General features: G+C 40.7%; 1 protein-coding gene across 1 annotated transcript; it reads left to right on the plus strand.

The window, feature by feature from the left end:
* The first annotated feature begins 9,294 nt into the window (after window positions 1-9,294).
* sass6 (SAS-6 centriolar assembly protein) lies at window positions 9,295-22,100 on the plus strand. Its single transcript, XM_079506857.1, has 16 exons — window positions 9,295-9,603; window positions 10,593-10,653; window positions 11,044-11,123; window positions 11,247-11,351; window positions 11,438-11,603; window positions 12,751-12,816; window positions 13,045-13,164; window positions 14,406-14,597; window positions 16,735-16,929; window positions 17,344-17,412; window positions 18,834-19,013; window positions 19,556-19,637; window positions 20,068-20,177; window positions 20,961-21,064; window positions 21,177-21,268; window positions 21,621-22,100. The coding sequence occupies exons 1-16, from the start codon at window positions 9,542-9,544 to the stop codon at window positions 21,677-21,679; spliced, it is 1,743 nt and encodes a 580-aa protein (XP_079362983.1). The 5' UTR covers window positions 9,295-9,541; the 3' UTR covers window positions 21,680-22,100.
* Window positions 22,101-22,373: the final 273 nt, after the last annotated feature.

Consider the following 22,373-nt stretch of genomic DNA (forward strand, 5'->3'; position numbering starts at 1 on the left):
CCTTTATCCAAAGCACCTTTATCCAAAGCACATTTATCCCAAAGCATCTTTATCCAAAGCACCTTTATCCCAAAGCACCTTTATCCAAAGCACCTTTATCCAAAGCACCTTTATCCCAAACCACCTTTATCCAAAGCACCTTTATCCAAAGCACCTTTATCCAAAGCACCTTTATCCCAAAGCACCGTTATCCCAAAGCACCGTTATCCCAAAGCACCTTTATCCAAAGCACCTTTATCCCAAAGCACCTTTATCCAAAGCACCTTTATCCCAAAGCACCTTTATCCCAAAGCAACTTTATCCAAAGCACCTTTATCCCAAAGCACCTTTATCCAAAGCACCTTTATCCAAAGCACATTTATCCCAAAGCATCTTTATCCAAAGCACCTTTATCCCAAAGCACCTTTATCCAAAGCACCTTTATCCAAAGCACCTTTATCCCAAAGCACCTTTATCCAAAGCACCTTTATCCAAAGCACCTTTATCCCAAAGCACCTTTATCCCAAAGCACCTTTATCCAAAGCACCTTTATCCCAAAGCACCTTTATCCAAAGCACCTTTATCCCAAAGCACCTTTATCCAAAGCACCTTTATCCAAAGCACCTTTATCCCAAAGCACCTTTATCCAAAGCACCTTTATCCAAAGCACCTTTATCCAAAGCACCTTTATCCCAAAGCACCTTTATCCAAAGCACCTTTATCCAAAGCACCTTTATCCAAAGCACCTTTATCCAAAGCACATTATCCCAAAGCATCTTTATCCAAAGCACCTTTATCCCAAAGCACCTTTATCCAAAGCACCTTTATCCAAAGCACCTTTATCCCAAAGCACCTTTATCCAAAGCACCTTTATCCAAAGCACCTTTATCCCAAAGCACCTTTATCCCAAAGCACCTTTATCCAAAGCACCTTTATCCCAAAGCACCTTTATCCAAAGCACCTTTATCCCAAAGCACCTTTATCCAAAGCACCTTTATCCAAAGCACCTTTATCCCAAAGCACCTTTATCCAAAGCACCTTTATCCCAAAGCACCTTTATCCAAAGCACCTTTATCCCAAAGCACCTTTATCCAAAGCACCTTTATCCCAAAGCACCTTTATCCAAAGCACCTTTATCCCAAAGCACCTTTATCCAAAGCACCTTTATCCAAAGCACCTTTATCCCAAAGCACCTTTATCCCAAAGCACCTTTATCCAAAGCACCTTTATCCCAAAGCGCTTTACATAGATTGTGCATTTCATTCATCCATTCTCACACACACACACACACACACACACACACACACACACACACAGGAGGCATGGCCTAATAATAACAGATATATATTCCGTGGAATGTCTACCTATAGCCATGAAAGAGTAGTATAGCATGTGATTACAGTTGTACATCTGTCATCTGTCTTCTTTCCTCTTTGTCTCATACACATTCACTGTCTACCTCTCCATCTTTCTTTGTGTGATTATGAAAAACACAGGGCAATGAGAGGAAGGGATATACAGTAATAAAGGCGTAACAGTTTAGAATATCTTAAAATGTAGTTAATAGACCATTCAAACTGTTAATTCATAACTTAAATGTATGTTAATAGTTTGTAAACTATGCCATATAGATATAGTAGATAATACATTATTTACAAACATGGTACAAACTGGTAGTTGACGAGTTACAAACTACTTGTTAAATTAAGGATTTATAACTATGTCCAAACAAGCTATTGTTAAACTACTTATGACTTTAGGTAGCCTATTGGTTAGCTGATAAGCCACTTTGAAGATTGAGTACAAGGCTACAAGCCAAAGGCACTCATGCTGCCAACTAACTCTACTTTTCTAACATCTGTACTGAAAAGCCCTTAACCCGGTCGATGCCAAATTTTGCACACACACTCCCTGGATGCCAACGATGAACCTCTGCCCCAAAATTTCCAGAACGGCCTGTTATAGCGCCACCAGGAGGCCGCTTTGTGCAAAACAAGTTTTTGGACAGTACACCTACAGATTTTGTCCAAACATCACGCAAATTGGTACACAGTCTCTCTAGAGCCATTCAACGAAACGGGTCTTTCAGATTTCTCAGACTCCATCCTGATTGGCTAAGATTGGCTTCCAAAGTTCGCAGGAGTGCTCAGTTTCAAACAAAATGCTGCAAATCATGAACACATCGTGTGATTTCCGTGAAATTGTGCACGCACATTCCCACTAGGCCGATGAAGAAATGCCACTGGAACATTTTCAACTCAGTCTCATGGTGACGCTATAACTGGCCGAAAAGTGTTTTTACCTCTAACTGCACGGATCTGTGGATAACTTTGTATGCCAACTCCCTAGAGGCCATGGAAAAACCTTTGCCTGGAATTTTTCACATCTGCTCTTTATAGCGCCACCAGGAGGCCGACATATATAAAACACATTTTCTAATATTACTCTTTCAGATTTTATCCAAATTTCACGCAAATCAGTACACATGCTCTCCATAGTCATGTGATCAAGACGGGTTTGTTTGATTTCTCATGCGTCACACACACACACACACACACACACACACACACACACACACACACACACACACACACACACACACACACACACACACACACACACACACACACACACACACACACACACACACACACACACACACACAAACATTTTGCCCATTTCACACATGTACTCCTATCCTCCTGGTGGAGACCTGTGCCCAGAAGGGCACTTTTTCTAGTTGGGACATGTTTCTAAAGTTGCGACCATTTCTTATTTACACATGATATGTTCCCTCAGTCCCTACGCTCATTCTGTAGGTCCGATGAGCGTAGGGACTGAGGGAACGTATCGGGGCTAATGGACTGAATACAAAGTACAAAGTAGTGTGGCATGTTGTCCTCACTAGGGTAAACATACAGTAATGCTACAATATAGCCTAATAATAAATTGCAATATGTGTGCAGCACATTCACACCTTCACTGTCAGTAGGCCTAGGATCTAGCACGTAATTCTAAACAGATTTCTGTTATTCAAATTTCTCTGTAATCCTCCGCAAAGTTAGCCATATTTTTTTAATGGTAGCGATTCAGAGCTGGAGCCAGGCTACTGCAAAGTCTTCATTTTAATTCCTTTTGTTAAATATGTATGAATCACCAGTCAAAGATTCTGATTTGGGTCAGGTTTACTCCTTTGTAAAGTCCTTTGCTAGATTAAATAAGAATTGTGCACGGTAAATTCACAAGTTCACAGCTAATTGTATATGAAACTGAAAAGTAATGGCATGTAGATTGAGATGTAGGATGAAGAGGGGTCATCAAAAGGCCAAACTTCGCGTACACTCGAGCAAGGACTCACTCTAAAAAGAGGGCTTTACATATTAAAAACAATAAAATGACAATGACCCCGACCAGTATCAACAACATGTCTAGATTGAGATGTACACAGCTATATCTGAAACATGACAGTCTCTGGAAAGAAACCTGTGTGTGCATATGTGACAATGTGCAAGTGGAAATGAAACTAAGTCAAATAATACATAATTATTTCAAATATGTTCTTTGGACAACTGAACATGCCTATTGTTTTATGATGGGCTGTAACGCTTAGTTAGTTTTGGTGCAAGCTTCACTGATCGTTAGGTCCATAGACTTGGCTGCTATCCTACTACAAATGCGCCACGTCTCTGTCTGTCTGCGTGTGTGTGTGTGTGTGTGTGTGTACAGTTGTAATGCACGTACCAACTCGATGCCGGGCACTGCACTCCCTACGGGGGGGTGGAACGTGTGTGTCACTGTCAAATGTGAAGTCAGTGGGGCAAACGGTTCTCAAGTTACGTGCATTACAACCGTACACACACACACGCGCACGTGCGCATGCACGCACGCACGCACGCACGCAGACAGACAGACAGACAGAGACGTGGCGCATTTATAGTAGGATTGTACTAATCCAGTAGTGAGACCAGTGTCCATGACATCACAGACAAAGACACTTTGAAATACTAAAATATCTAAAAACACATAGGCCTATTACCCACATAAAAACCCCAGGAAAGTGTTTCTGTCTATAATTAAAATAAGATCTGGTTGCAAAAGTGGTGAAGTGGCCCTTTAAAAGTCCATAGACTTGGCTGCCATATGATGTAATTTCAAAAACCAAATGAGAAAATAAGTGAGGGAGGGAGAGTGATAGAGAGCTTATTTATTATACTAATAGTTCTCAAATTTATATAGCACGTTGTTGCATTTTCCGCTTGTAACAAATAAATAAAACATGTTGAGGGATATGAAGGTACAAAAGGTTTCACATGACAATTGCCATAAATGATTGGCATTGCCAATCATTGCCATACAAAATGATCAAATTCATATAAGAATTTAGGCATGTTTGAGAGATCAGTTGAAGACAGCCATGGCTAAGAATGAAAGGGGTATCAGTGGTTTCCTGTATACAGTTCTCAAAGTGTGAATGTATAATTGAGTATCCTTGGGAACCAAGCCAAGCCTATCTCCTGTTTCTATGAGGTGGCTTGATGTACATGGACACCCCCTGGACATGACGCTAGTATGTGGCAGGGACTTACCCTTGATGCAACCATTGATGCAGAGTGCCAAGCAGGGAGGCATTGCGTGACTTGCGTCCCATTTTTATAGATAAGAGGTGCTCCGATCAGGTTTTAGGGGACCGATCCTGATTACCGATTGTATTTCTCATGCTTGGCCAATAGCGATCTTGTGCGTAAGGGGAAATTTGAATATTTCCAAAATTATTATATGTCAAAACCCACGTCAAAATTGTTCCTGTGTGTGTGGGGGGAGGAAGTTGAGAATGTGTATAGGCCTGTCACAAAGATAATGATATTGTACTATATATTTGATTGACTTTTATACCACTTAAAATGGTATGAACGCGGTTTCTCCAGTAAGTTGCCGATCACCGACAGAGTCATTTGGAGTGAAAATCGTCCGATCACCGATCGGAGCACAATTGGTATCAATTGAACCCCGACCTCCCGATCTCAGGGCGGACACTATGAGCTCTATTTTGAAAATATTTTTGTAATAATTCAACTAGCCGATTTACATCGACACGTTGTGAGCTTGTAGATTGGCTATTTTAACTAGGACTATTCAAAAATGTTTTTCAAAATAGTAAACAAAAAAGCAAAAGCAAAGCAGTTTAGGGATAAGGGGTTTAGCATGGACGAAAATAGAGCCCTAAAACCACAAGGCCAGTGAAAATGACCATGAATTCATATAAGAATTTAGATCATCTTTAGCTCACTCCACTGTTATCTCCCCACCTATAATATAGTATACACTGTATACAGTATAGTTGTAGAATTCAGTACTAAATCATGAAAAACCTTCTCTGAGGGCCCCTAGCACTAAATACGAAGCAACTGAAAAACACCAATTTCAATGGTAGTGGATGGAGAGAAAGGATTTTTGTCCAACCACGAAACGGCAACCAATGGGTGTGAAGAGAGGCACAACCACAGGCGGGACTTGACAAGGGGTGAATTAATGTACGTGTGTGGTCCACATGAAAACATTTGGGAACCACTGTAGGCTACGATCTTCCACATTAAGTTCTGTTGAAATAGGCCTACCAGTAAATATCGATTTGGAATGTGGGTAAATTGATCTAGTGTGTCAGTCGTTTTAGTGAGGAGGAGCAAGTTGCAACCTATGGTGATGGCAATTGGCAAGTCTGAAGCTAAAGAGTATGCATTGTGGGCAGTATATCAGGCAGATTTATGTCTCCATGCATATGTCATGCATGCCTAAACTGATGTTTGACCTGTGCACTTGGATAATGGCTGGCCCCTCTTAGTCTAGCTGGATTATAAAAGAAAGCTATAAAAGCATGCCTGGAATATTTATATTTTCTAATCTGTTTTTCATCTGTAGTTGATCTGATGTGTCCAGCTGCAGAGGTTATTTGAAACCTTTGATTATATTAAAGGATGGTCCAAGTGATGCATGAAGACGCAAGAGAATCCATATGAGCTTCCATCAAAATAATGGAAAACAAAAACTAGACAAAACAAAACCTGATTTTAAGTGGGAAAAACACTTACTTAAACACTGAGAACTGTTATATATAGTTGACAGCAATGTTTACAAAACTCTGACCCCGACCGAGGTGAATGATTATGATTATGATTGTAGGTTGGATTGACAGTACATTATATGAAACATCAGAAACAAAGGTAGATCATGTGGACTTTTTTTGTGTAGGCCTATTTGTAAGACTATACTGCACTCTAGTGGCCACATCAAAAACATTGAATGGTTTGCATTGGCGATTATTACTATAGCAATAACCACCTGTTTTTCTGTTTATTAATCAACAAATAATTGCTGACATGTGACATATAGTCGCTGGACTTAATTTTATGAATATACAAGGGAGGCGGAGGGCATTGTCTTGGCAGGGAAATATCTGCCAGGAAAATAGCCAAATAAAGCCCCATCCCAACTTCTGTTTTGAGAATCAGTGGGTTCATATTAGCCTAAGATTTAGACTCGTAGAAGTATTTATCGATTCTAAAGATTGAAAATGTCAGAATCTGAAAAATAGGCCTACACATCTACGAGAGTCTAAATTCTAGGGGCTGCTGGCATCGTGTCTTTGGGGCTGTTTGAATTGGAGTAGCCAATTTCATGCACGGAACAGAACACTCACCTGCATGGTCTGAGACAAGGAGAAGGTTACGTGCCGTGCCGTGGCGTGCCGTGGCTTTACGCTTTAGTGACCAGTTGAGTGTGTTCCCGTTTTGTCGTTTAATAACTTCCAATTTCACTTAATTGTTTAATGTTTATCCATTACCATGAGTCCATGACTGAGTAAAAAGTAAATCCCAAGACCCGAGCTCGACCTGAAAATGCATTTTTCTTTTCTCCTAGCTGTTGATTGAGTGGGGAGACCCCTGAACAGTAGGCTAAGTAGCCCCTTTCGGGACCCTCGGTTACCTTTTTCTGAATTAATCAATAATCATAATATGATGACGACGACATTGCCCTGGCTGGCTGCGAATAGCCGCAATTTTGTATAGCACTCAATAAAAAAATAATGAGTGCTTAAAACGCCAACAGCCCAACACTTAGAAAAAATATCACGTCACGGAATTTCTTGGCATAAAGTAGCTCATATTATGTCTACGGACTACGGTGGATTTTTATGAAACAAACGCTTTAATTACAGTTTGAAAGAGGATAATTCAAACGTTCCCTACAGCTGCAATATTGGTGCGTTTAACATCGTCGTTTAAAGGGATAGTTCAGATTTGTTTTAAGCTGCATGAAATACTTAAAGGTATATTCAGTGATTTGACTTAATCTAAATATCACTTATTTTTTCTTTTTTTTCTGGATAATCCTCCCTACTATAGAGTGTGCTGACCATATAAGGAGTTCCTCCCTGTCCCCAGTGAGCCCCTGGGGTCAAAAAACCCTAGTTTCAGTTTTGGTGGCGGGTGGTAAAGCCTTCATCCAATCAGGATGAGAGGGGCCTTCCTCCAATCATGATCGAGTGGGGTGCACATGCTGTTGGCCTGTTGCACTTCCCCCCACTGTAGAGCGTGCATGTGCACATTTTGTTACCGGGGCGGACTGGGTGGTTTTCCAAATCACTCAAATCACTGAATGCTCCTTTAAATATAAATACCATAAATATAGTGGTTGCAATTGTATTAATTGATTGCCCGAGTCCCATGGTTGTGCTCTGGTTTTGGTGAGGGGCACAGGGGCCCCCCTCCAATTCTTTATACTCTATGAGGGGGGCACGCATTAAAAGTAAATTAATCCACAAAACTAACGTCATTTGTATTGTTGACCTATTTCTAAAATATTAGCGCAACTTTCGTTCAACTTTGACCCCTCTATCACATGGTACTTTTACTGCGTGGCCCCAGACCCCATTGCCCCCCACAAAATGACCGGAACTACTTAAAGGACCACTTCACCACTTTTCAACCTATCTTCATATTAAAAAAAAAAACTAAAACAAAATACATACAAACATGGATGCACCTGGGACGTATCCTCAGTGATGTATCCCAAGGTCATCAGGGTTTCGGTTCTCCCAACATCATACCCCTCACTCAGGTGACCCAGCCGGGGTGATCAAGTCCCGACTTACGTCCCAGTAGCTACCCTCGATCAGTCCCATTAGGGAAAAACCAGGGCCACACAATCCGTTCCTCCTGAACTACTCTGCCGGGACTGGGAGGTACCATTCTGGCGCGTGGAAGGACTAGGCTCTGTGGGTTGACTCCTGTCCGGGCCCCTCCTACGTCTCACCAGGTCCACTCCTGCTCTCACCAGGCACTTTATTCAGGAATGGTGGATTCTCAAGCCGCAACGGTTCCACAGGCTCCACCTTGCCCTTGGTGGTGCCGCAGGCTCCGCTTGAGCTTGAATGGCCCTCCTGGCCTCACCGTGCGTTTGTTGGGCTTCTTCCTCACGGAAGACACAGGCTGGGGCGCCAACCCATACTGCTCCCGGGTGCCGTCTACTTTCCGGCTGCCACCCGTATCTCCTGTGGTCACCAGACTATTCCTGGTTGTCACGTAGTCTATTCCTATGTGAGTCACTAATAATCATGATAAAAATGGCACAAAAAAAATTTGTCTCATAGGAGGGCTGTGGGCAGTTTAGAAACCGTCCTGCAGTGACATCATCATTAGGCAGATTTTTTTAAAACAATATTTTTTTACAAAAAATGTCCATTTTCGCATTGCAACTTTTCAGGACTAGAAAGCCTGCAGTTTCTATTATCTTGTATTCCCCGTCGATGATGTCACTGGAGGACGGTTTCTGAACTGCCCACAGCCCTCCAATGAGACACAGACTGAAAATTGCGCCATTATTAGTGAGGACCTATTATATGAAGATAGGTTGAAAAGTGGTGAAGTGGTCCTTTAATATTGACCAAAACCAGAGCAGAACTCCCACCACAGGACTCGGGCAATCAATGAATACAGTTGCAACCACTATATTAATGGCAATTATTTCATACAGCTTAAGTTAAAAAAAAATCTGAACTATGCCTTTAATACAAGCAGATCGGAAATGCAATTTGGATCAATGGGCTGTCAATGTAGGGTATTGCAAGATTCATCAAAAAAATCTAGTGTTGCAAATTGCGGCTAGGCTGCGCCTGCGATATCCTCAACCGCATATGGTGAAATGTTTTACTAATTATCTTTGGTTGTAGGCCTATGCATGGAGGCATGGGCCCGCCTTTTCTGCATCGTTTCCCACATAATATTGATGACGTCATGGCTTTTCCGGTGTGCCCGTGAGTGAACGCACAGAACAGACGCACATCTCGCCTTTATTACTGATCTCTACTTGTTGTTCCGTTGAACCGAGCGTCGTTGCGCGGGTGCAAAGCGCCAAACACAAACACAACAACGGAATCGCCTTGTTGTTTTCAATATTATAAACTGTCTCCCCGGCTCGCAGCTTTCCTATCGGGCTTGTGCCGGTAGTTATAGCAGTTATCGTTCCCCTAACGACAGTCGACAAACTAAACCACAGAGAAACAATCATGGAGAAGTTGTTCAACAAACCGTTGCAAGTGAATATGAGGTGCAAGGATTGCGAGGACAGGTAATGTCTGCTTGTTTACTTATGTGTCACATTAGCAAGCTAAAAGTTAGCTAACTAGACAACGCAACCCATGCACCGGCGTCATTTTCGATACGATATCTTTCATGTCATGTAAACAGCTAGCCCTGAAACATGATTAACATGACAGTCATGAAGTACTCGTGAAGTACGAGCGTCATGTGAACCATGGCTAGTAAACAGCTGAAGCCAATGACTTGTGTGTGTGTGTGTGTGTGTGTGTGTGTTTTGATTGATTGATTGTAATATTTATTAACAGTTTGCAGAATTACAGTACATTTCAAGCACAAACTCAATACAAAGGCTGTTAACTGTGAGTGGACGACCCAATTAAGCATTACACTTGTTTCCAATAGGGTCCACCATGTTCAATTCATCAAAAACATTTAGAGACATTTACAAATAGACACTTCTATATAGACAAAGAACAGAACAGGAATTCATCGTGTGTGTGTGTGTGTGTTCCATGTCGGCGCCTACACTTAAATTCATGTTATCACCTCCGTCTTTATCCTATCTACAGTACAACGCTTCAAAATCAACTATGAATGATCCATGCAGTAACTTTCTGTGTATAACTTACAACTCAAATGATATATCATTCATATATCCTTGTACATTCTTAAAATTAAATCCAGCTGGACCGACTATATGCCTAGTCATATGGTAATGGTTCACATGATATTCATGACTGTCATGTTCCAGGGCTAATATGCCAGCATTTATTTGTTGCTTAATAAACAACAAAGCAGGTGGATATTGCTAGTAGAATTATGTTACTGTCTGTACTCTGTTCAGCTCTCTATTTATTTTTTAAGGTATAGGGAGGTGAGTCGATTGTAAGATAAAACGTTCAATCTAATCATTAGATGGATATTTTGTTACACATACATATATTGGTGTAGATCACAACTTTGATCTTAGATTTGTCTCTCACCTGACCATTTATAGTTCCATTTCTGCCCTTACAGGAAAGCAAATATCATAGTTACCATTGTGCTGCAACAGACAACAAGTTCTGTTCACAAAACGGTAAGTGTGCAAAAATGTGAAGGTTGTTAATGGTTATATAAATTGTGGCCCTAGTGTGATGGCCTAGTAGGCCTAATAAGACCTGGTACTTAAGACACGCAAAATATAGCCCCATGTATCTAATCTCGAGTGCTGTGGGTTTTTTCTGCTTTTGCAGTTATTTTGTACTAGTGACTGACTAGGGCCCCTTTGCCCCTCACAATCACTTAGCCCCCCCTAGTCTATAGGATATCTTGCCCAACAATCACTCCAGAATGTAGGCTGGGGTACAGAGGTGCATTTTTGACCCCAAATATCCCTGATGATCTATGTTGCAACTTGTAGAAAATATAGGATTTCATACTTATCACGGACTAACCTATTGTTTTCTTGTTCTTTTTTTCATGTTAGGGGCTTCTTTTAAGACTAACAGATGATGCTGACCCATATTTTTTGTTCAGCCTCTCCATATCAGAGGAGGACTTCCAAAGGTAAGCACTTGGCACCTCATACAGCTGCTCACTGCAATGCTGTTGTGAAATGTGAATACAGTGTTCTATGAATGTCCTAACTCTGACCCTTTCCTCACTGAAAATTAATTTATTTGTCATTAGTTTGAAAGTTCAGCAGGGGTTGCTGATAACCTTCAATGAATTTCCTCAGAAATTCATTGACCTCTTGAATCTCTGCAAACAGGAGTCAGACTCTGATAACCCAAGGTACAAACACTTTGACTATCTTATCTAATTTGAAAAGCTTTTGCTCCATGGAATACTGCAATTGTACTAAAATGACTGCTTTACAGATTTCTGCTGCAGTTAAGTCAGTCCCCAGTGCTTGACAGCTCTGCTGACTTCAGTGTTGTTGAGACAAATGCCTTCAAACGTCTCAACCACCTCACATTAAGGCTACTTCAAGGCTCTGACACAGACATTAAAAAACATCTAGCAGTGTGCCTCTCGTCAATGAAGGTAAATGCCTACATTAATTGAAAATTGTCATATTTCCCACTTGTAATCAAAACATCTCTGTTCTAAGCAAAGATGGTTAGTCTAAAGCCAATAACACAGACTGAAGCTAAGCTAAATACTACAAGATAAGCTAAATACTACAATATCATACTTGCACCAAGACCTGCCACTTGGATTTATGTTTCAATCAAAAGTTTGGCATAATCTTTTTTTAAATTATGCCAAACTGACAAATACTGACAGTTCTACCACGCTAACTGTTCACAAACTGTACATGTCTGCATGTTTATAAATGGGTCGTAATTCAATGATTGACTAGAATACAAGAACGTTCTCCCCAGGTCTTATCCAGCAACCTTGGGTAGCCACCACATATTCCTAAACGTAACCTCAGTAATATCGGACATCCCTAGTTATGATGGTGTTGTATTATTTATTTTGTTGGCAATATTATTTTCGAACACTTGGTGGCGGGCTTTAGATTTGACCGGAACTGGGTGTGTATAGAGGGCACACAGGTGCAGTGATTCAGATAGGACACAGGGAATGGTGGGAGCACACCAGCGTTCTTACCAGCAGCACTCAGCAGGTAGCAGCCAGAAGCAGACAAAAGAACAGGACAATTGCTACATTTTATCACTGGTATGGTCATCTCATCTGTACAACTCTGTCAATAAATACACCCAGACTGGACATCCATCTGTCATGTGTGCAGTGTGCACTGCTGCGTACGATCACTCCCACCACCTGTGAAGTAGTTACATTTAGGAACAAGGTTAATTTTAAGCATAGTTTTACTGAGGTTACGTTTAGGAATATGTGGTGGCTACCCAAGGTTGCTGGATTAGACCTGGGGAGAGCGTGTTATGGGGCGAACCTTCTTGTATTCTAGTCAATCATTGAATTGCGACCCATCTATAAACATGCAGACGTGCCATTCCTCAACTATACAGTACAGTTTGTGAACAGTCAGCGTGTTTTTCCCCCATCCAGATAGGGCTAGATGTATGGGGTGGATCATCCACCAATCATGCATTAATGGCGTTAAAAATGTGAATCTAATTCATTTCACATGTTAACTAACTCAGTTAACCCAGTTATTTTGACAGCCATAATTTATACCAACAATATCTTTTGAATATTTCAGGAGGAGAAGCATTCCTTTGAGGAGAAGCTTAAGAAGACTGAAGATGAACTAGGTTATGCTCTTCAGGTATATGATCAGGGCTGCAACTGTCGATTATGTTCTTGGTGATTATTCTATTGATTACCTTTTGAGTAAAGTATGTTTTTTATAATCTTTTTGTCCTTTTAACTAAATCGCTCATTCTGTTTAATCCGTAGTAGGACTTAACCATAACCGTTATCTTGCTGTTACACATCAATGCACAGCTATTCCAGAATTTGAGTTATTTTAACCCGTATGCATAATGTCTTACAGAAACTGTCAGATAAGACAAGAGAGTTGGACAAACTTCGTGCAGAATGGTCAAGTCAAGAAAAAACAATATCCAGTCACTACTCTCAGGATCTTGTATCAGAGAGAGAGAAGGCTTTAGGGGTAAGCTTCTTGTTGAGGGCCGCACATGTGGCTTTCAAACATGATATCATGTGGCAGCTAAGTCTATGGACTTTTTATGTTTGTCTTATTCATGCGTCCCCCCCATAATTCCAACCATAACCTTTTGGAGCTGTGCTAACCGCTCCAACATGTGGCATCATACACCATCATCATGATAAAAGCCACCACCCACTTCACAAAGTTCACACAAGTGTGATTTTTTTATATTCCTTATGAATAGAGCATTTTTGCTCTTTTTTGGGGGGGGCAAGGGGAGGCTTTTGTATTGGATGTGACATGGCTCCTGTCAAATTATTTTATGCCATTTCCAATTTGACACAACCTGAACGTACTGTACATGCAATGTTCCCATCTTCAGACTAAAACCCTCAACGTGGCTCAGTTGCAGCATAATATACATAATGTAGGCTCACAGGTTGCATATCGAAAATCACGTTACATGTCGAAATGTCCGTAACCATACCTAACGAAGCTAATCAAATACTGTAGGGTGTAGGCTGCTACTCACATATAGTTGTGCCTGCCGTCTGTGGCTCAGTGTGACGAATGGGACAGCTTCGGATTCGGGAAAGTTGATTAAATATTCTCTTAATTTTTCAATTCAAGTGGTAAAGTTAACATGGGCATGTGTCCATCTTTATGATTACTGTTGTTGTCTTGGTATTCCTTTCACCGGCATGCGACTTCACTCACCTCCACTCAGTGTGTGTTTGTGGTTCCAATTCCACCTTTACTCCATCTATCTTGCCCTCTCCTTTGAAAGTGTCTCCTTTTGACTGTTCAAAGAATCAAAACTCAACTTTACCAGGCGATTGCAGCGTTTGCAGTGCTAAAACTGTTCACAGCCACACCGGACAGACCGGAGCAAATATGTCTGTACTCTTAACGTGCGCCAGTAAGCAGCCCAGTTTAAACACTGTATTTCCTGCCTACGCCGTGAAGGGCCCTTCACAATAATGCATTGTGAAGGGCATTTTTCACTGCTTTTTTCGCTGCTTATTATTGACAGGAAATGTAGTCTTAGTCGCGGTAACTTAACAGCGTGTGGGAGAGAGAGCCAGAGAGAGTTTACAGTTTACTACCACACCTCGGAGTGGCCGATATTAATCGTATTCGGTTTTCGGCCAACAGTTTCCTACTGTATATTCGGTATTCTGTTTTGGCCAAGAATTTCGCATTCGGGACATCCCTACTTAATATCAATGCATGTACTCTTGCAGATACAAACCCGGCTTCAGAAACAGAATGAAGACCTACGCCAAGATCTGGAGAGTGCTCACAAAATAACTATCCATCAGCTTCAGACCAGACTAGCTGAGTTGGAAAACTCCAACAGAGAACTGACAGAGAGGAAATACAAGAGCGAATCGACCATCAGGGACCTGCAAATTAAACTAGTGGGTGCAGAGGAGGTAAGTTAGTGCATTGCGGTACAAAAGCACGGTCAACTCCATTGCCTAATATTATAAAATGACAATGGAATCAAAAGAGTTCTTAAGGGAATTAACTTTTTAGAAAGTATTGAATAAGGCCATTGAATAAAGCTTGTTTTGACAAAAGATTGTAGCCGGGCAGCCAGCCCTCCAAAATTTGAGAAGACCTGTGATGTCATGATGTTTTATTTGTATTTTTTTGGTCATTAAGGTCCACAGAATGAGAGGTCTGCTCTGCCGGAAATATCGCGAAAAAAAGATATGGCCATTTTTGTATACCCCACCATAGACAACCAATATAAGGCATTTTTTCATCATACTTTAAGTAGCATGTGACATGTCAAACTAGGGGTATTCATGATTCTGAATCCATTCCAAGCATTAGTTTTGCACGAAAAATACTCCTTGGCCTAAATTCGGCCATATCCACGTTCCAAATGTGCTGACCTCATCACATTTGTGATGACGGATATCGCCGCTTTTAGGTCAAGGAGTGTTTTTGGTGCAAAACTAATACTTGGAATGAATTCAGAATCATGAAAAACCCCTAGTTTGACATGTCACATGCTACTTAAAGTATGATGAATGGTCTATGGTGTGGTATACAGAAATGGCCATAACTTTTTCTCACAATGTTTCTGACATCACAGGTTAATCCTTAACCGTTGAGCTTTTGGGCCTGTGGCTTCCCGGCTATAGATGTGTTTTTGTGAATCTGTTTACATTGAGGCAGATAGAAACAGAGTTTTCACTTCCGGTTAATTTCCGGTTTTATCTGTCGCATAGCAACCTAGAACCATTCATACCTTGGCGAAGAGTGCAACCTATCGTAAACCACTGAAAAGACCAGTGAAGCGCTGGATTTGATAGGACGTCACGTGTATAGATGTTCTATGTATTACGTTTTTGAGTGGTGCAACCACCCCTATAGACGGCTATGTGTGTCCCTGGGTCTGTCCGAGCACGAAAATAGCTTTTGGTTGGTTTTCACAACCGTCACTGTTGCGTAGCCTAATACACATTAACTGATGATTTTGGGTGTTGCAGTGCAGTACTGTATAGGGACCCCCTGGGGACCCCCACACGGTAAAGGTGGTTGCACACTGGATGCGTTTTTTCGGAAAACCGATGGAGAAACGGCACTAAAAATCCGAAAAACGCACTCTGTGTGCAGGGACCTTAACTGACATTTCTCAACCATTTCGGGGATTGGTCGGTCCCTTGGGCGCATTCCTGTGGGTCTGGATGTTCCAGGGACCTCCGGGGATCCCCACAAGGTAACTTGTCATTTCTCGACCGTTTCGGACGCGGGGCGGCTCGCCGGAACTGGGCCGGCACCCTGGCCGCGTTCCTGTCAGTCTGAAACTTCTGCTGACCCCCCGGGGACCCCCACACGGAGTTGCACCACTCACTTCACACGGGTGTGATTTTTTGTTAAGGGATGAACGGTGGTTTATGTCACTTTTTGGAATGGAAGTGTTCAGCCAGGTTGAAAGTGGTCAAACCGGTTACTTAAAGTTATTTAAACATCCAACAAAAAGTTAGGAAATTCATGTTTAGTAGATGTCTCTGTTGTAGGCCTAATGATGCTTATTGGCAATAAAATATCTGTCTGTCTAAGCCAGGGTTTCCCACACTGTGGCACCCTTGCGTGACATAAAAAGGGTAAATAACTCATCTCAATATATGGATTTTTGCCATAAACATGTAGCTCAGAGGCACAGCAATGGTAAAAACAATGTTTAAAAGTTAGTTATGTTATATGTATTATGTATACAGTACCTATATTAAACATTTCTGCCAATTACAACTAGAACTGCACTCTGTCGAGTGCCTACTTGCGCGTTGCACACAAGTAGGCCTACTAGTGTGCAAGCAGAGCGTGCAAGTACTGTCGACCGCTACGAACTTTCAAATCTCAGCCTCTGTAAAACATTGAAATGGATGTAACAGGAGGTGCACAGCCAAAATAGTTTGTGAACCGCTAAGCCATCAATCCATCCATATTACTCTGTTCCAAATGGCAACAGCTGGTGTTCCCCACTTTGAAAACCTGTGAGCTATATAATTGGTAATCAATTTGTACATCTTTTACACTCTGACCTCTTTCAAATAGGAGGCTCAGCGAGCAAAGCAGCAGGTATTGTCTCTGAGGAGGGAGAATGGGACATTGGACACGGAGTGCCATGAAAAGGAGCGCTTGGTCAGCCAGCTTCAAATGCGTACAGCTGTTCTGGATCAAGAAGTCAAAGACAAGGATCAGCTAATGTGTCGTACAAAAGAGTTGCTTGAAGCCACTCAACAGCAGAAGGTGAGATGTAAATGGGTGTCTGTGGATACATGTGTGCACTCACTGTCCTCTAAGCTTTAGCTAAAATAAAAGTAGTAGGGCTATTACTAGAGTCTGGTCTCAAACTCAAATTTTGCATTATGGCAGGACTTGGTCTGTCTCACTTACCCTGGGTATTTGTCTTAATTTGCTCCCTGTCATCTTTAGTCACGCTGAAAGCAAATTTTGTGTTTTATGTTTATATATTATATTTTAGTGTAAGTATGGCGTCTGAATTGTACCGTAACAGTAACTTTGAGCATAATTAATTGCGTATCTTTATCCATTTACTTGATTGTTCATATTTTACAGTGGTTTATCAACACCTTGCTGTAGTTTTGTTTTACACCAGTCTTTCTGTATATCACATTTGGGGTATATGTTTTGCTTCTTAAGGACTCTATTGATGGAAATTCTGGAAAACTGGAAGAAACTGTCAAATTACTCTCTGCAGACATAATAAAGGTTGGTGAATTTGAATGATTATTATTAAGACCTACCTTTTCTTACGTTTCTATACTACTACTAATATATTTATTGATCTTCATTAAAGTCCAAAGATCACATACAGAAAGTTAAATTTGTCTTAGCCATTATTTATAAAAGTGTATTTCAATGTCTTAAAAAAAGTTAAGGTCCGCACACTGAAATCAGCTCCAAAGCTTAAAATATTAACACGTTCATCGCCCCCTGGTGTTCATGTGAAATTACCGCAGGCAGCCAGGCAATATCTGTGAATTCGCGCCAACTACTTCCGGGGCACACAGCCCAATACAGCGAGAGGAGGAGCAAAAAGTTGTACGAGCAGCAGCCGACATGTCTTAGTTTTCACCACAAGCGGTAATATGGCGGGCGCGATGCGATCAAAAATCACTATTTACTTCTGAACGTCAGGCGGATTGGACAAAAACAACTTTGGAGTATTTTTCGGAGAAAACAAGCGGCAAAGAAACTACAATGGGATCCTTATGGGAGGCGCGAGCATTGATCCTCATGATGGGAAGAACGTAGGCGCTGTCTAGCAGCCTGGGAAGCACAAAAGGTTAGTGTTGAGCTTCGGCTGCTTGGAATTGATATAAACCTTACAACCCGCCTTATGATGGGTATGGCGACCTTCGGGGTTAAATCTTAACCCGTCATCTGACGGGTTCCGAAGCGTTTTGGCGTCATGAGTGTTAAGGTTCCTTACACCATACACCATAGTGGACATGACGTTTCAAGCTTGACGTGACGTTGGAGCTTATTTCAGTGTGCAGAGTAGACCTTATCTTTTTTCTATTAACCTCTGCCCGGCACCTGGCATTTAGTTAGTGGATGTGCGTGCTCTATTGTAATTTTCTCTCTCGATTGAATACCTCGATGGCTCGAACTGAACATTTATTTTCTGTTTTCAAAACAGCTGAAGACAGTGGAGCCGCCTGTTACTGAATAAACACTCAATAGCATTTTTGTTGTTGGAATATCATATGACTTACATCACCCATATTTTTTAAGTAACAAAATTGTATTATACTACAGGTGCTCACACTTAACGGTTGCCTGACTGCTCTTTGCAAGTAAATAAAACGTTTGGGCAGGTGGGAGTTTGCTTTCAGGTTGCTTGATGGGCAAGTGTGTTTGAGTGGGGACCCAACTGTCTTTAGTTCGTTATAAACACAACACTGTCTGTGAAAATAGGAGAGCACAGTTGATGATGTATTATACAGTTTATTTAGCCCCAGAATTCGCAAGTACTGTAATTTCTTTTTTTCCCCCTTTTTATAATGAGCAGTAATTCAGATTTCACCTATCGCAATTTATGTTTTGGGAAAGTAGAAAATGAACTGCACTGAGACCGTAATGCCAAGGCCTGATACTAAACGTACTTGTTATTGTTCTTCACCAAGGCCAACGAGATCATTAAGAAGATTATGGGGGAGAATCAAAAATTGTCCAACAAAAACAAGATGAAAAACATAGTCACTGTGGAACAAGAGAAGGCACTCTTGAAAACAGAGGAAGAACTGCTCAAGTTCACAAAGAACCTTGAAAACGCCCAGCAACAGCTCAAGCACAAAGATGAACAGGTATGTGACTGTACTATATACTATATCATATGGTATCTTTCAAATTTGGTGTGGAAAAATGTGTTTACTATGAGTGTTTTAGTCACATTAACCCTGGCATTCCTATTTCAGGCACATTTTCAAAACATTTAAACTTAGCAGATCTACACAATGTGGTCCCTCTGCGTGTGGAACAGCTCCTCTTTATTTCCTTTTTTCCTGGTGCAGTAAAGACTACAAGTTATTACGGGGCAAACACGTGTCTTTTATTTTAAGGAAGCAATAGTTTTTACTCTACCCTGAGCGGCGGTGGGTCAGGGGTAGAGTGGCTGGATGGTAACCGCAAGGTTGCCAGTTCGAACCCAGGCTCCCCCAGAGTTAGTGTCGAAGTGTCCTTGAGCAAGACACTGAACCCCTAATTGCTCCTGATGTGCTGGTTGGTGGCTTGCATGGTTTCCGCCACCATAGTTTCTGATTGTCTATGATTAAGGCACTAATGAGGCATACAGAAAAGAGTGTTGAAGTTGTCTTTTTATTACTCAAAGAAATCTCTACATCTTCAGGTTTCAAAATTGAAAGAGCAGATGGAGACAACAATGCAGAAGTTAAATGAAAGCAAAGAGCTGCTAAAAACTAACGAAAATGGTAAGGAATGTATTTTCTTTGGAATTTCTTTTAGGTTTGAAGTGCTGCATTTGAAGGATAGGCATGTGCATGACTGACCAAAGTCGATTTTACTGCTAACAAATGTATTTATTTATTCAAACCCACCATAGCTTTATCTGTTTCTCTGTCTGATATCATATCACTACCAAAGGCGTTTCATGGACATTTAACAACAATATTTTCTCTGTGGACTTTTATGAGATATCATTTACAAATTAATCTATGCCTTCTACTGCATTACCACGCACAAATAATGTATGTTCTTTGTCAAAGATTTAAAGCAATGTAAAATTCACTGTGTTCAATTATCTATCTCAAGCAAGTTGATCGTCATAACGTACTGAATATGTATGTACAATGGCTTCCTGGACGGTATGTAGATATTTTCTGTTTTGCCTTTTTACCACAGTTATAAATTGGCTGAACAAACAGCTAAATGAAAAACTGCTGCCCAGAAAGCAACCATCTCCTGAATCATTTGAGACTCCTTCAGTTTTGCCTACAGCAGCAGGATTGAGGGTACACTAAGTGGAAATGATTGATTGATTTTATTTTCGAGCAACTAATCGGCATCTTTCACTGTTCAATTTGTGATTTTTCTGCAAACTCCATTGAGACCGCACATAAGCCTCATTCCCAGATGCACTGTAACCTGGAAGTAATCTAGACATTAACCGGCCGGGCTGTATGAGTGAACGCAAATGTCTGACTTAGTAGCACCTCACATGCAAAGAAATGTACGCTGCTAGCTGCCATGAGTTAAGTCGGTGTGATTGTCAAATTGAGCCAAAACGTGTCAGTGTGTGAATGAACCAACTAAGTAATTGTACAGTGTATTTACATTGAGCGAATGGCCGTATTGATGACATTTTTAATTGTTGAGTAGAGAGGAGCCTCCATGAGGTGTTTGGAGAGAGAGAGAGAGAGATTCAGTCACTGCAAAACACTTAATTCATTCTGCAGTTTTATTATTGACGACATCAACCATAATGTAGTTTTCATATAGCTGGATACACCGACCTTTAGTATCTGCTTGCTTGTTGAAGCTCAGTTAAGTATGGCATTGCCCTTTTTCTTATTTCCATACACGGCTCTATATTATTGACGTTAATGAGTGGTATTCCCCTTTAAATATTCAGCCATGAACATTGAACAATGTTTTACAATAATGGCAGCAATGATGTCATAAGTTTGACAGTGTTGCATACAGAAACTAGCAGATCTACAAGCTAATGACGCGTAACTGTATGAATCAGGCTTCACTCTATTGTCTCCTTGTGATATCAATTTGTTTTTTTACAGGCCCATTTTTATCCAATGAGTGGGAAACCTGGTATGTCTCCTATGGAGGCCATAAATGTCATCCCTATTGAACAGCATCCCATACATATAGCGAATAAACAAAGGTGAATCCATTGTTTTGTATTTGATTTATATTATATAACTACTTTGACAGTCACAGTGGTTATCCAGTTAGTCGACAGTACAGTGAACATTTGTTTTCTCTTCTTTCCTAAGTGGAGAACTTGTAGGTTTGGATTCCAAATACTTTGAGAGGAGAGATGATAGCATTCCACTCCATGGTCTGTTGCCTAATCTACAGAACCGAGGTACTGTATAGCCAATTGAAAATAATCTGTTTATATAGTGTTGCCAATTTGGCATAAAAATTGGCTTATTGATATAACAAATAACTACTCTATAGGAGAATTATGGTGAACTAAAGTATTACTGGCCACTAGATGTGACTATAAAAATGAGCCTTTAACAGTGCACAGCCAAGACACTCTGTTTTTGTGTTTGTGATGTTGTGAAATCTCATACACAATTTGTGAATGAGATTATATTTTTTTCTTTAAACGCTTTGTATATTTTGAAATTAATTTGGGATTAGACTAAAGTCCTTGGTGCGTGGGTGTCATCTATTGACATGCTCAAATGTTTTATTTATTTACTTTTCAGAATTACCTCAGCGGCCTTCCAATTCCAAGCACACATCTTCAGCGTTCTTTACTGGATAAAATGCTTCAGATATATTAGCTCAAAGGTTGAGTCTCAACACAGGCTGGACATGTTTCATGTCTACTGTAAAGTAGGAAGTAGTACAGCTGGGCTTGTTTCTGTATACAGTTAGTTCATCATAACACAGTTTATAAGTTTACAGGTTGACTCCCATTCTCAGAACAGATGATTAGGAAAGTCGGTTACATTCCAAAAGTATTGATCATTTTAGAGAAATAATCATTATCTAAAGGCTTCATAATTCAATTTTTTTTAAATGTGTATTTATTAATTTAAAATTAAAAAATGTCCCCTCCTTTTCTTTTTCGTTTTCTTTTTTCTAATCCCCTCAGTTTGAGGCCTGAGCTTGTATGAGTGAGTGGTTTGGCAATTGTTTTTTTGTTTTTGTTAAATTTAATAAAGAGTAAAAACAAAAATAAATTTGGCAAGACTTGTCTCATGCCTACATATTAGTATTTTATTGTTGTGTGATTGTGTTTTCTTTTTACTATGGGAATGTGTTGTGTGCATTTATGTTATGTTACTTCTAGTCCATAGCTGGGATTGGTAACCTACCTGACCTTGCCAGGCTGATCATGTGAGATCACTCAAAAGTTCCCCACAATATCGGAATCTTGTGAGTGATACCACATGACCAGTCTGGCAAAGCAAAGCTAGGTGATTGGCACTCCCAAACTAGAGTGTGTGCAGAGT

This window comes from Electrona antarctica (assembly GCF_951216825.1).
Source record: "Electrona antarctica genome assembly, chromosome: 7".
Taxonomy (NCBI): Eukaryota; Metazoa; Chordata; class Actinopteri; order Myctophiformes; family Myctophidae; genus Electrona; species Electrona antarctica.